The 13,729-nt window shown below is 42.9% G+C and overlaps 1 protein-coding gene across 6 annotated transcripts in view; it reads right to left on the minus strand.

Moving 5' to 3' along the window:
* Positions 1–13,729, minus strand: part of SLC4A5 (solute carrier family 4 member 5) — a 122,656-nt gene that overhangs the window by 35,921 nt on the left and 73,006 nt on the right. For all 6 annotated transcript variants that reach the window (XR_003941984.1, XM_030201799.1, XM_030201798.1 and 3 more), the window contains exons 11-15: positions 12,356–12,530; positions 8,515–8,648; positions 3,924–4,195; positions 2,138–2,199; positions 674–874 (exon numbers count right to left, since the gene is read on the minus strand). Coding sequence is in view for 5 of the 6 variants with exons in the window: in XM_030201799.1 (XP_030057659.1) it covers positions 674–874; positions 2,138–2,199; positions 3,924–4,195; positions 8,515–8,648; positions 12,356–12,530 (844 nt within the window). In the remaining variant the exon portion in view is untranslated. The remainder of the gene's footprint in view (positions 1–673; positions 875–2,137; positions 2,200–3,923; positions 4,196–8,514; positions 8,649–12,355; positions 12,531–13,729) is intronic.

The raw sequence follows: 13,729 nt of genomic DNA on the forward strand, positions 1-13,729 counted from the left end.
CACACAGCATGCTTGGTTTCCAAGCCCATACTAGAGGCACATGTAACTGAGCCGGTTTTCAGAATATAGGAAATTAATATGCAAGGAAAGATCTGCATGTGTTGGAGACTCAGTGCATGTAAACCAATCTTACGCATATTAATTGTGGTTATCTTGAAACCAACATCAGTTAAGTGTGCTCCCAGGACTGGATTGGGCAAATACTAAATGTTATAATAGAATTATTTACCGACATTTGATAAAGAGACATAGAATATGATGGCCAATAAGGACCAGAGGCTTAGCTAATCTCTATAAATTTTGGACCATTTATCAAATGCATGTCACTAGCATTTTTTTAGCTTCAAACACTAAACTGCAGCTTCAGTGTACATTATTCAGGCTGAATTTTTGCACAGAGCTCTTTGGCAGTTACACTATATTTTATGGAGCACTTTGCTCAATACTTAGGGTATTGTATTATGCTGCATAGATACCATTCAATAACTGTTTCCACTTTAATTCTAAATCAGGTGCATTGATTGTATTAATGTTTCAGAAAAGGAAGAAATCTGTCTGATGACTTGATACCAGAGCTGCCTTTTGACTTATTTTCTGTGGTTTTTGTCAGAGTCACACACAGCTGCACTTTGCAGATACATCATGGGCTTTGCATTGCAGGTTCTTTTCTTACCTTGGTGGGAAAGTAGCGGCTGAATTTGAACTTCTTCAGTGTTAAAGTCATGGAATAGGTGCCGAAAAACAGGATGAAGGACATAAGGGCCAGGTCCGGGATGTATTGACAGGATTTCCCCAGGAGATTACCCCCGTATTTCAGACACTCTTTCTTGCTCAGCTGACTCCAGTCCAGGGCTGTCAGATTAACAGAATTGTTCTTGGAAATGACACATTACAGGGAAATAAAACAGGAATATTATTAGAATATTGACCACCTCATCATCTCTCTATTATGTAATATGTGCTTGGGACTCACTCAAAACCTCTGAGACTATAACATGACCCATCATGGCAGCTCCTTCTTCCAGTCTGTACATTTTAACCTTTCATTTTCTTCCCAAAGCCTGTGTGTTTGGTGAAATCAAAATATTTATAGTTTTAGTTAAAGTACTACTAGGCTGGGTTGTAACCACCAGCTGGATCCCTATTTTCGGACTAGTTCTGGTTTTAAACCCTTCCCCCCCACTCATGGATTCATAGATTTGATTTTCCTATAAGAAGTAAGAACAGTTAGTGGGCAGAAAAAACAAGACTGGATCTGACTGTTGACGAAATGGGTGCCAGTCAGTAACCATGGAAGCAGAACTGATGGTTTTCATCCAGTTTATAACATCTCAATGGACTATGGCTGGGCTCTCCAAGCTTCTGCTGCTGACTTTTCCCAATCAGGTTCTGCCTATGGACTTCCGGGATCTACAGACTGAAAATTATTGTACTGCACTAAAAGGCACTCTGTAGGAATGAGGCATCGGGGAGCTTGTGTATGGCTGTTATGTGACTTCCAGCTTGTGTCTGCTTCAGTTCATTGGACACAATCTTTTCCTTTCCATGCTCACTTTCAATAAAAATAGACTCCTAGTAGTTATACTAGTCCCAGAATTCAGTTCTCCGGATGGGCTCATTCTGTTGCTGATATTATGGGGTGACATCATTAAACTGTAGCTGTTCCCTTGTCTTGTGACACCGGAACACATCCTGTGCTTTGTGTGCCATTGTTTCTATGCAGTGTGACAGTGTGTGAAAACTGTGAGCTAAGAGTGACCGCAGCTGAATGACTTTAAGGTCTCAGTTTTCCACAATGTTTTTTCACTTATCTGGATTCCCTATCTGCTACCAAATGGTATGAGTAAAAGAAAATTTTGTAAAAATCAAAATGCCTCCCTTTGATTCCTCGCTTTACCTCCAATGTTCAAGCACTATATTAATACAGAAATTAATATCAGAAGACAACATGTAATCAGATAACTGACTGAGCCTTAAAGGGTGATGCCGTTGGCCACCCTGCAATGGTCACAATCTGACAGCGCACAGTCCTCATGTCGCTTGCAAATGATGGAAAAAAACTCATCATTGCTGAACAGTCACATCTGCAGCAGGTACCTTCTAGGGTATTGCTCATACAAAGAGCTCAGCTACTTACCAGAGAAAGGTTAGTGCTGTTGGGTGCCAGTGGAGCTGAAGCATCAAACAAGGTGGAATTCACTGTGAAAAAGGAAGTTTGTTAGCAAGGGATGCCTCCTCCTCTCCCTCACACTGCTGCCATTGACCTGAGGATGTGAGTAAAGCACCATGGGGCTAACCTGCAAGTTAAGAAGGTGTCGCCTGCAATTGGGCAGCTACTCCTTTGTGTGATGCATACTACATTACATTACATTATATGACACATATATCCCAAACATGCCATCAAGGTTCAGTGTGGCTTACAATAAAAAAACTGGAACATCTCCATGAATTATACAAAGTAATGAAAAAACATGTACATTATACAAACCAATCACTACATATTTAAAAACTTTCTAAATAAGAATGTTTTCAATAATTTTTGAAAAAACGTATAATCAGATTGACTTCTAATACCAATTGGTAGCACAGTGAGCAGGAATTGGAAGGTAGCACCACACATAGCCTGAGATATGGGGGTAGAGGTGGGGAATGATGGAACTGGAAATGTCAGAGTATCGTTAAACAGAAAATAACCCAACCATAAAGTGATACTCACTTGAGATAGAGAGTGGCCGAGTGGAAGTGTGCAGCAAGGAGAGATAGGACACAATTCAGTTACAACAGTCACAAAACTTGAATCCAAATGATGTGCTACTACTGTGCAGTATCTACCATTATTATCACTAGATGGATGATGGTGGTACTGGGAAGTAGACACGCAGAGTGTGTGGGAGGGCAGAAATTAGCATCCTGAAGTTACTAACTACAAGCTCTGATCACTAGGGCTCACACATGCACTTCCTTTCTATGCTCTTTGACTTCTATCATCCTACCAGGGGTGGACTGAGGGTGGCCTGGGCCCCCCTCCCGGCCGCTGCCCAACACCCCCCTGACACTGCAGCTCAGGTCCCCGCTGCCCCAGTCCTACCTGAGGGGTCCTGGTAGTCTGGTGGCCTCTGCGGGGGTGGGGGGTGTTCTTCCTTGCCCACTGCTCTGCCGTTATTCCCCTGCCTGCCAGCTCCACTGTGTTTTCAAAATGGCGGCTGAGACTTCCCACGGTATTCTCGCTGGTCTTGACAGTCTCGCGAGACTTCTGCAGGGAGTCTCAGTCGCCATTTTTAAAATACGGTGTTGCCAGGCAAGGGGTAATAGCAGCAGTCCAGCAGGCCAGGCAAGAAAGAACATGTTCCCCCCACTGAGGCCACTAGATCACCAGTGGCACACCAGGCATCCGGCCAGAGCCTCTGGGCCCCTTAGAGCCTCTGGGCCCTTGGGTACTGCCCAGTTCCCACATGGTCAACCTGCCCTTGCATCCTACTCTTCTTTCCTTCGTTGGACCTCATTACATTTCTCTTTCTCTATCCCATCTTTTCTCTTCCTTAATTTTAGCCAGTCCTGTTTCTGCCTTCTCTGTTGCCAGTGTTCAGTGCTCCCTTTTGTCCTTCTCTGACTTCTCACCATCCCTTCCCCTTTCTTTAGCTCCCTCCACTTTCCATTCTTCTTAGCCTTCCCTCTGTCCTTCTTGGCTTGTTTCTTGTGTGTTAACTAAACTGTAAGAGACCATTGTAACATATATGTTTATAGTGCTGCAGATTTTTTGTAACACTATGAATATGGTTAGTAATACTAGGTGTATTGCCTGTCATTTGTTCTCCTTTACTTTTGTGTGCCTCTTCCCCCCCCCCCCCCCCATGTTTGTCTTTCTATCCTGAAAACACCTTTGTTCAGCTCTCAGCTAGATTTGCCGTTGCCCATCATCTCACCTTGCTCTGGGGCCACACACTCGCACTTGTACATGGTCACAAACTCTGGATGGAAGTCCGAATTGATGGGGTAGTACTTGAAGGCACCAATCATCTTCTTGATAGCGTCATAGATAAAGATGAAGCTGATGAGGGTGGAGAAGCCTTCCTCAGTGAAGCGTGTAATGTATTTGATGATAAAGCTGGCATCGGAGGCGACCAAGACCATGCACTGTAAGGCCGAGTGCAGGCCGATCCAGAGGCGGAACTCCAGGTAATCAATATCATTGCCTCTGGGAAGGTTAAGAATGAAAGACAATAAGGAGCAAATGTGCAAGCGATGCTAATCTATGATAAAAGTGAAATGGTGTGAGATAAGCTCAGAAAGCATTCAAATTAAGCTTGCATTCCATACATCCCAAGCGCTATTTCAAAAGGATGCACAATGAGTAGCAATAGCCATACTTTTCTTTATAAAAAAGGTTGGGGTTGATATTCAAAATGATTTAAATGAGCAGGAGAGGCTTCTGCCCACTTAAATTGTACCATGTGGACTATCTGTGGATATTCGGCAACAGTTATCCAGGCAGTACAACTGAATATTCTTGGAGATCACAGATGTCAATTTCTGGCAGATCCAGGGCAGTCTAAGGGTGAACCTGGGGAGCAGAAGGCAATTATGCAGGCACGGGCCATATTCAGTGCTGGTAGCCGCATAGTAGGGGAGTAGGTAGCCCTCTGTTTGGGGGGGGGGGGGGGCAGAGGTGGACTGAGGTGGGAATGCATTCCCTCCCCCCCTCTCCAGCAGCATGCGAAAAATAATACCTTTCCTGTTGGGGTTGCCGAAGCACTGCCACATCCTCGTGCTGCTGCAGTACAGTAGAAGTTGACAGTGTAGCACCAGCCAACGACACCAGAACTCTTTTGCTCGAACTGAACAAGCATGAGGATTTCTACTGGTGGCAGCTGGAGGCATACCACCAACTTCTTCTGTACTGCAGCAATGTAAGGAGGAGGGGAATAGCTCAGCTACAAATTTCTTTGGCTGGCAGGGCTTCGGTATCCCTGCCAGCCATTTAACAGGAGCTGCATGTTTGGAGGAGTCCTGAGCCCAAAGTGTAGGGCCCAGGCTCCCACAGCCCCCTCGTGGCTCTGCCACTGCTGCATAGTTAAATCGGTCTTATCTTTTGCTGCTTAGCTATGTAGGTGCCAGCATTGAAATCAGCCGGAAACTGCATAACTTCTTGGATACCAGCACTGCCACTCCCACCCCCACTAGCCAAGAAGAAGCACTAAGAGCCTTCAAAATTGGTACACAGATCCTTTAATCATATAACTTGAACACCAATCTTTCTTTAAACTAAACAATTCTTCGTGCTCCACACAATTGGAGTAAAACAGTCCTTTGCATTCTGAATGCACTGTGTAGGGACAGATTTCCATTTTTGTGCATCAAGCTTTGTAGCTGTGTTTTTCTCAACAATCATAAAGGATTAACAGTATTGACTCCTGACCCATGTTGGGTCATTAAAGAAAGATTGGTGTTCAAGTTATATGATTAAATGATCTGTGTCCCAATTTTGAAGGCTCCTAGTGCTTCTTCTTAGCTACTTGGACTTTGTCCTGTACTTTGGACCCTATCTGTGTTGGTTTGTACTCCCACCCTCACTGCCATCTCCTAACTGCCCATTTCAAAACCTGCTGATCATTCCTCCTGACCCCATCCCATCCAAGATCAGTCCCCCTGATAGACCTCCTCTCCCAAAACACTACTACTACTACTACTACTACTACTATTTAGCATTTCTATAGCACTACAAAGCTTACGCAGCGCTGCACAAACATAGAAAAAAAGACAGTCCCTGCTCAAAGAGCTTATAATCTAGTAGACAAAAAAATAAAGCAAACAAATCAATTAATGTGGGGGAGTGGTTACAAGTCAAAAGCAATGTTAAAGAGATGGGCTTTCAATCTAGATTTAAAGATGGTCAAGGATGGGGCAGTAATATTTCAGTAAGATGTGTAAATAAAAAACTTAAAGCAAGACGGTCAATATATTATATATGGATTTTCAGAAGGCACTTGGCAACATGAAAGACTCCTCGGGAAAATTTATGATGAAGCCACAACTTAAGTACTGCAAGCAGTTCTGGGTAGCTGCACCTCAAAACAGCAGAATGATGAGAAAAATGACTATAGGGCTGATCAGTCCTTTTATAAAAAGAAAGGCTCAACTGGTTAGGAGAAGAAACAAGTGATAGCTGATACCAACAGAGGTCTATAAAATTCTGTATGGTGTGAACAAGTTATTTATACTATCAAACAGTACTAAGACTAGAATATGCTCCAATGAAACTATCCAGCAGTATATTTAGGAAATCATGTTTTGAGCCAACATGCACACTCCAGAATTAATTCTGCTAGAAAAGTGGTCAAGACTTATAGAATAGCTGAGTTAAGACCACCACAAAAAGGTCTGGACAAGTTACTGGAAGAGAGGTCCAAGAATAATCGTCAGCCAGACAGATTTGAAAGTCTCCAACATTTTACTTCCAGGAAGGAGCAAAATGGAACGTTCCTATTGGGATCCGGCGGATACTTTCAAACATACTTTCAATCATAAGTAATACCCCTTCCTGAAACCCCTAACACAAGCAGTATCCCCACCCATGATCAACCTCCCAATAGACCTCCCCTCCCAAACCCCTCCCAACATAAACAGCACCTCCTCCAGAACCCCACCAACACAAGCAGCACATACTTAGTTGGATCAAGGGTTTCCTAACTACTAGAACATATCAAGTGAAATCAAGCTCAAACATATCACCACCGTGGAAAGCAGAATGCGGAGTACCTCAAGGATCACCACTATCACCGATCCTTTTCAACCTAATGATGAGCCCACTAGCCAAATCCTTATCCAACCAAGGCCTTAACCCTTTCATCTGTGCAGACGATGTCACAATATACATTCCTTACAAACATGATCTGACAGAAATCACCAGCAAAATCAAGCTCAGCTTGAATATCATGGACTCATGGGCAAACACATTTCAACTAAAACTCAACACAGAAAAAACACACTTTCTCATCCTCTCATCCCAATACAATACGAACAAACCTACAAACATAAACACCCCAGATTATACCCTCCCTATCTCAGACAGCCTGAAAATTCTCGGTGTTACAATCGACCATAACCTCACACTAGAGAACCAAGTGAATTCTACAACAAAGAAAATGTTCCACTCAATGTGGAAACTCAAATGCGTGAAACCATTCTTCCCGGGGGAAACATTTCGCAACCTGATACAATAAATGGTACTAAGCCATGTAGACTACTGCAATGGAATTTATGCGAGATGCAAAGAACAAATTATAAAGAAACTTCAGACCGCTCAAAACATGGCAGCCAGGCTTATATTTGGAAAAACGCGATTCGAAAGCACCAAACCCCTCCGAAAAAAACTGCACTGGCTCCCAATCAAAGAACGTATTGCTTTCAAAATCTATACCCTGGTTCATAAAATTATCTACGGCGAAGCCCCGGGATACATGACAGACCTCATAGACCTACCAACCAGAAACACAACAGGATCAACACGAACACACCTAAATCTCCAGTACCCAAGCTGCAAAGGACTCAAATACAAATCAATGTATGCATCCAGCTTTTCCTACATAAGCACACAACTATGGAATGTATTACCAAAAGCCGTGAAAAAAACTTATGATTACCTAAACTTCCGGAAATCATTAGAAACTAACCTGTTCAAAAAGGCATACCCTACCGACCCAACTTAAATGCCTGTACCCTGCAACACAACAAAACCAAAGCTCGTAATGGACATATAATAACTCTTCCTCTCTATGATTCTCTTCATCTCTATGATTCCCTAATGTGTCTGTACACACTAACCTTATTCTACCACAACATTACTGTATTTGTTCATACCGGAATTGGCGAACGCCTTTACGGTACTTTGTATGCCACATTGAGCCTGCAAATAGGTGGGAAAATGTGGGATACAAAAGTAACAAATAAATAAAATAAATAAATAAGATCAGCCCTCCCATAGACCTCCTCTCCCAACATAAATAGCACCATCACCCAAATCAGTTCCTTCTCCCCTGAGACCCCTACATGCCTACCTCAAAATGTCCTGGTGGTCTAGGGGGTTGTCTGGGCAGGAGTGATGACCAGTTTCTCCTGCCCTTGTGGTGACCTCTACAGGCTTTGCTCCTGCCCAGATCTTATTTTATTTGCATGCAGTGGAGGCAGTGCATGCAAATCTTTCTCATGAATATTCATTGTGGAAAACTGAAAATCTGACTGGCTGGGGTGCCTCCAGGACCAGGACTGGGAACCACTGTACTAAGAGCTCTTATGTCTCAAAATGTTGTACCCTGATCATTAGCCCCAATCAGTGCGGTAGCTTGAGAAGTTGTGTGCCCTCCACTGAAACAGCAGAAAGTTCTCCACCCCATTCACACTTTTAACCAACCTGGTGGCAATAAAAATTCTACCACAAAGCAGCTCAGTCTGTGCCCCTCTCATACACGGACTCTCTGCCATTACCCCATTCTCACCATGATTCCGCTTACAGCTTACTTGCTAAAATCGTAGAGTAGCTTCTCAAAGATCAGAATGGGTCCTGTACTGCTCAAGATTATCAGAGGCTGTCCGGCAAAGAGGCAAAAGACAGAGCCTGCCATCGCTGTACCAAGGAAGCTCTCCATCACCCCCTATGGAAAATTGGTGCACAATGAAAAATTAAGTCATCAATTGATACAGCACTGTACACTAGAAGTGGAATAGCAAGTACTGGAAATAAAACTCTGGCATGGAACAAATAAACAAATAGGATATTCTAGTATGGTCTGAGTGACTCTAGAGTTTGCAGTTCTCAGCTGGGTTTGGTAGGGTCTATTGTAGACTAACCAACACTTGTCCCTAGTACAGTTCATTGTTAGTTGCATGGTTTAATTGCTAAAGACATCATGAAGCCACAGCTGACATAAGAATCTGGGGCAATAAATTTTAAATAATTCTACAAATTGTGGCCAGACTATCCAGATTTTGACCATTCCAATCTTCCCAATGGAACTTCATCTTGTGAGGCAGCTGGAAGTTTTCCATGACTCTGTTTTGGATTTTCCAGAATCAGGACTGTAGAGGTTCAAAAATCCAGGGCAGCAGCTGCAGCAGGAGTACATTCCTGGAATGAACTGGACACCTGCTTCCTAAGGGAAGACTGACATTTTTTAACCGATCACATATGAATTGAGGCCAAGAAAATGTAAGAGCCTGATTTACTAAACAATTTCCCCAGAGATACAGAATGGGAACATAGCTTTGGTAGATTAGGCTCTCATGACTTGGTCAATGTCACCTGAAGAGCAAGGGGGAGCCTCACTTCACATTCTGGCATTTTTCTTTCCACAATCCAGCTCCTGAATACATTTTGTAAATCTCTTTAATCAACACATGAGATGCAGGTCAGGAAGTACATAAATTGCACTATGGTTAGCTCTTCTAATTGTTGAGGTTTAATTCTCAATGTATCTTGATGTCCCTGGTGGTCATAGTAGTACAGACTATGACTCACACTGACATTTTCTGATAGAAAATGCATATCACGTGTGTTGGTAGAGTAGTAAGTCTTTGGAAACCTGTGTTCGGAACAGAAGCACTTTGCTGAAACACAGAAAGGGAGAAGCCCTCACAAAAACAGGATTCATGGCACACACTGCAAGGTCAAAGGATTTCTGGAAATGCACAAGAAATAGTGCGCTCTAGAGAGACACTGTAGGATCTCAACCTCAGCAGGATGTTTTAGCTCTATATTTTTAGTCTGATATTCAAAAACAATTTGAAATTCAAAGTGGTGTTCCCTGTTTAAGTAGTATTTTTTAAAAGCTAAAATGTGCAGCAATTTTATGTAGAACTTCATCCATTTTATTTATAAAATGGTCAATGTACATACTATTCTTTAGTAGCAAAAACAATTTGGAAAGCAAAGCTAAGCAAAAATCTACAAAAACAAAAAATAAAACAACCTTTGCTAGATAGTTAATGAGATTAATGAACCATCAGTACAACCATAGTTTAATAAAATGAAACCTGAATTGCCAAGAGAGGTCAGCCAGTGCTATCCATCTCTAATTGGCCTCCTATCATTGATTTCCAAATACTCAGTAAAAAAGAGTAATGAAAAACTCCCAACAAAATCCCAAAGGGAGAAAAGAATGCTTCCAAAAAACCCGAGTATAACAAAAAGTACTTCATGGCTCAACTATCAGAGTTCTCTTAATTAACAATAAACAATCTCTGTTCAATAGAGCTTCAAACTGTGCACAGCAAAAAAACGAGACACTTATCTTTGCAAAAATTAACTTCACCACCCTTCCTGTGTCCCAAACTCAATATTTAGGAAGGTTAAATTTTCAAACCATAGGCCTGTACTGTAGCAAAATTTACTGCGTGAGTCACCAACCTGTATCACCTCAGTACCATAGATTAGCAGCTTTTGTAGTAAAACATTTTTTGTTGATACAGACAAAACATTTCATATTCCTGGTCACAGAAATGCAAAGATTGTGGGCCCAATTTATAAAGAGGCTGGTGGTATAGGAATAAACCCTCCCATTCCTGGTCCAACTTAATGAGCATCCTCCCCCTCCATAAGACAAGAGCCCCAACCCTTATCCTCTGGCACCTAATGGGGTTTCCCCATTGTCTAGCGGTGGAGGTGGTGGTGTGTGTGTAGGGGCAAAGTGTAGCCAGGTTGAGGGTGCGAGGGAAGTGGTGAGCACAGTGCCAATGGCGCCAGTATGTATTTTAACAGATTGCTTGAAAAGTAGGCTTTAGCACCATTGGAAGTCCGTTTGGGGGAGCTGCCGCTCCCCTGGTGACCCACCTAGCTACACCTCTGTGTAGGGGGACAGGAGCTATCCCTTTTGTTCAACATGGCACCAGAACCTCTTTAGTGGGAGTATGGCAAGACAACCATTAGGAGTCAAGCTGCCAAATATGGAAACGATGCCTAGTTGTAGTTCCAAGAGACTACTGCTAGGGGGCTTTCAGCAACATTTTGAACCTAGGCGTTGATGGGGCATTAGCAACAGGGGATCACTCCTGCCTCACCCCCTCCACTAGATACCAGGGAGATCCACAGTAGGTGCCAGGGGGATGGAAGTGGTCTTGCTGTGCAGAGGGGACTCTTGTTGGGGGCCTCTTGTTGAGGGGGATTAGAGGTGGGCAAGAGGTGGGCAGGTTGCTTTCTACATCACTGGTCCCTTTAAAAGAGCTCCCAGAAGTAATGGATTGCATGTTAACTGCCTGTTGCTCCCACGAAGAAAATAAAGATAACAGCAGCTCAACACTCAAAATGAATAATTCAGCTCGTGAGGTCAAACACAACCTGCATTTTACATAACAATGAGCTGCTTTGCATGCTTCACATCTCATTATTATTTAACTTGCATTATGCTAAAAATTGTATTAAGAGCACATTAATCCCCAGATTCTATAAATGGCACACAAATTTCCATGCATAATTGCACGTGATCTTGGGATGTGCAGGCAACTGAACTGGCTAACCAGTCAATTAGCACCAATAACTGAGTGCTAACAATCAATTATTGACATTAATTGGGAACAATTTGGATTTGCGCATGCATCTTGCAACTCAAAAGTGGGCATGGCCATGGGAGGGGCATGGGCAGGTCAGGAGCATTCAGTAAAGATGTGCGTAGTATTACTGAAAACTGGGGATCCGTGCCTAACTTACATACCAGGATTTACACCAGGTTTCAGCTGGTCTAAATCCTCGCACTCAAAGTTTGGGTTGGAAATCGTCTCTAAGTGTTATACTATAAATGGCACACAACTTGAAGCACCATTTATAGAATCGCACTCCACGTGGGATTTTTTCAGTGCCATTTTTTGAGTGCTGGTAACTGAATCTAGTCCTAAGTGCCACTGAAAATATGTACAATTTTAAAATTATAATACATATGTTTAAATTATACAGCAGGTGTGCCACTGAATACTGACCTATTTATACCTTTACCAGTGAAGGTCATTGCCAAAGGTGTAAATTGTAACCTAGTAGTCCCTACAGGAAGAAATGGACACACTTGTAGCCACTCTCGGGTCTTCTAAAATGGACCCTCCCCCCTTCTCTGATGGCTTTTTGCAAAATTGTTACTTGGAAACAGTGGCATACCCAGAATTGCAATGGCCCACCCAGGCCTACCCATGGGTATGCCCCTGCTTGGAGACCTTAATTTGAACTTGTTCCATCAGCCATTGCAATTTCAAATGTTGATTCTTAGCTTCACTTCTGCCACATTCCACCTCACTATAGAGGTCAACCTTAGTCAAACAAATTGTTTCCCTGCAAAGCACCTCGCATCCCCCTTCCCTCCCCCTGCAAACATCTGCTTACCTGGTAGTTGTCCGTTGCATCTCCAAGCAGACCCCCAAATGTAATTGCATTTGTTATACAGCCCAAATAGATGAAGAGAATGGTTGAAATGGACTGGATATGAAAAGCCTCATAGAAATCACTGAGAAACCAGGGCAACTTCCTCTTGATATCCAAATACAGACCACCACAGAACCTAAAGGAAGCAGGACACGTCACATCCATACATGGTGCATATGCTGTATCACTGGGATTACCAGATTGGCACACGTCTCATGAGATGGGCTCAGACCATTCCAATTCCAATGGAATGCATTAGCCCCTGTTTGGTCATGAGTTATCTGTTTGTTATCTAATCTGTGATGTGTTTTTATTGCTAAAATTTATTGTATTATTTTTTTTAATTTGGCGTTATTAATTTCACTTGTTGTAAATTAACTGTAATTGCTGAAAAGATGTTCTATAAAATTAACAAATAAAAGGAATGAAATTTGTTCCATTCTGTTTCTCCTTGAGTACAGCCACAAGGTCAAACACTGTATCAAACAACCTTTTAGGATGGCTTAACACCATCTCAATCCTAGTAGCTTGATACAATTTATTTTATTTGATTTAAAGACATTAAACATACATGATTACTCCTGAATGAAGAAATACAGAAAGAGAACCCTTTATAAAGTACATGTCATGCAATATATAACAATCTTCCTTAAACCACAAAACTAAGGGAAGTAAGCAAGGAAAAACCAAGAATAACTTGGGGGGAGGGAGGGGAACAAAATATTATCTAACCAAGCTTAACACCATCACCCCCACCCATTTCTATATCCCCAACATACAGTTAAATGATCGTCTTCAGATCTAGGAAGGATCTTAATTGTTCAGGAACAATAAAAGCATATTTTGTCCCAGCATATCTAACCATACATTGCGTATATATGCTAAAAGAAAAGAAGCTCCAAGGCTCCTACCTTCCTGTTTACAAAGCCATGCTAGTGGCTGCCGCTGCCCTAATGCTCATATAGCCTATTCACTTTGAATGGGCTGCGTTGGCATTGCTGCGTGGCAGCCGCTAGGACATGGCTAACAGGTGGGCTAGTCTCTTGACACATAGCTAAGACCTTTCTCCTTTCCTGAGTATTTTTTGTCACATCTGGGTGAATCCATAACCTCTGTCCACCAGGGGTGTAGCCAGACTTCGGCGGGAGGGGGATCCGTAGCCCGAGGTGAGGGGGCACATTTTAGCCCTCCCCCCGCCACCGCCACCACCACCAACTTTGACCTCCCCGCCGCCGACCCTCTCGACCCCCCCACCCACTGCCAACCTCCCCTGCCGCCGCTGTCGCCTACTTTTGCTGGACCCCAACCCCCGCCAGCCGAGGTCCTTTTCTTCCG

This window comes from Microcaecilia unicolor, chromosome 4, assembly GCF_901765095.1.
Source record: "Microcaecilia unicolor chromosome 4, aMicUni1.1, whole genome shotgun sequence".
Taxonomy (NCBI): Eukaryota; Metazoa; Chordata; class Amphibia; order Gymnophiona; family Siphonopidae; genus Microcaecilia; species Microcaecilia unicolor.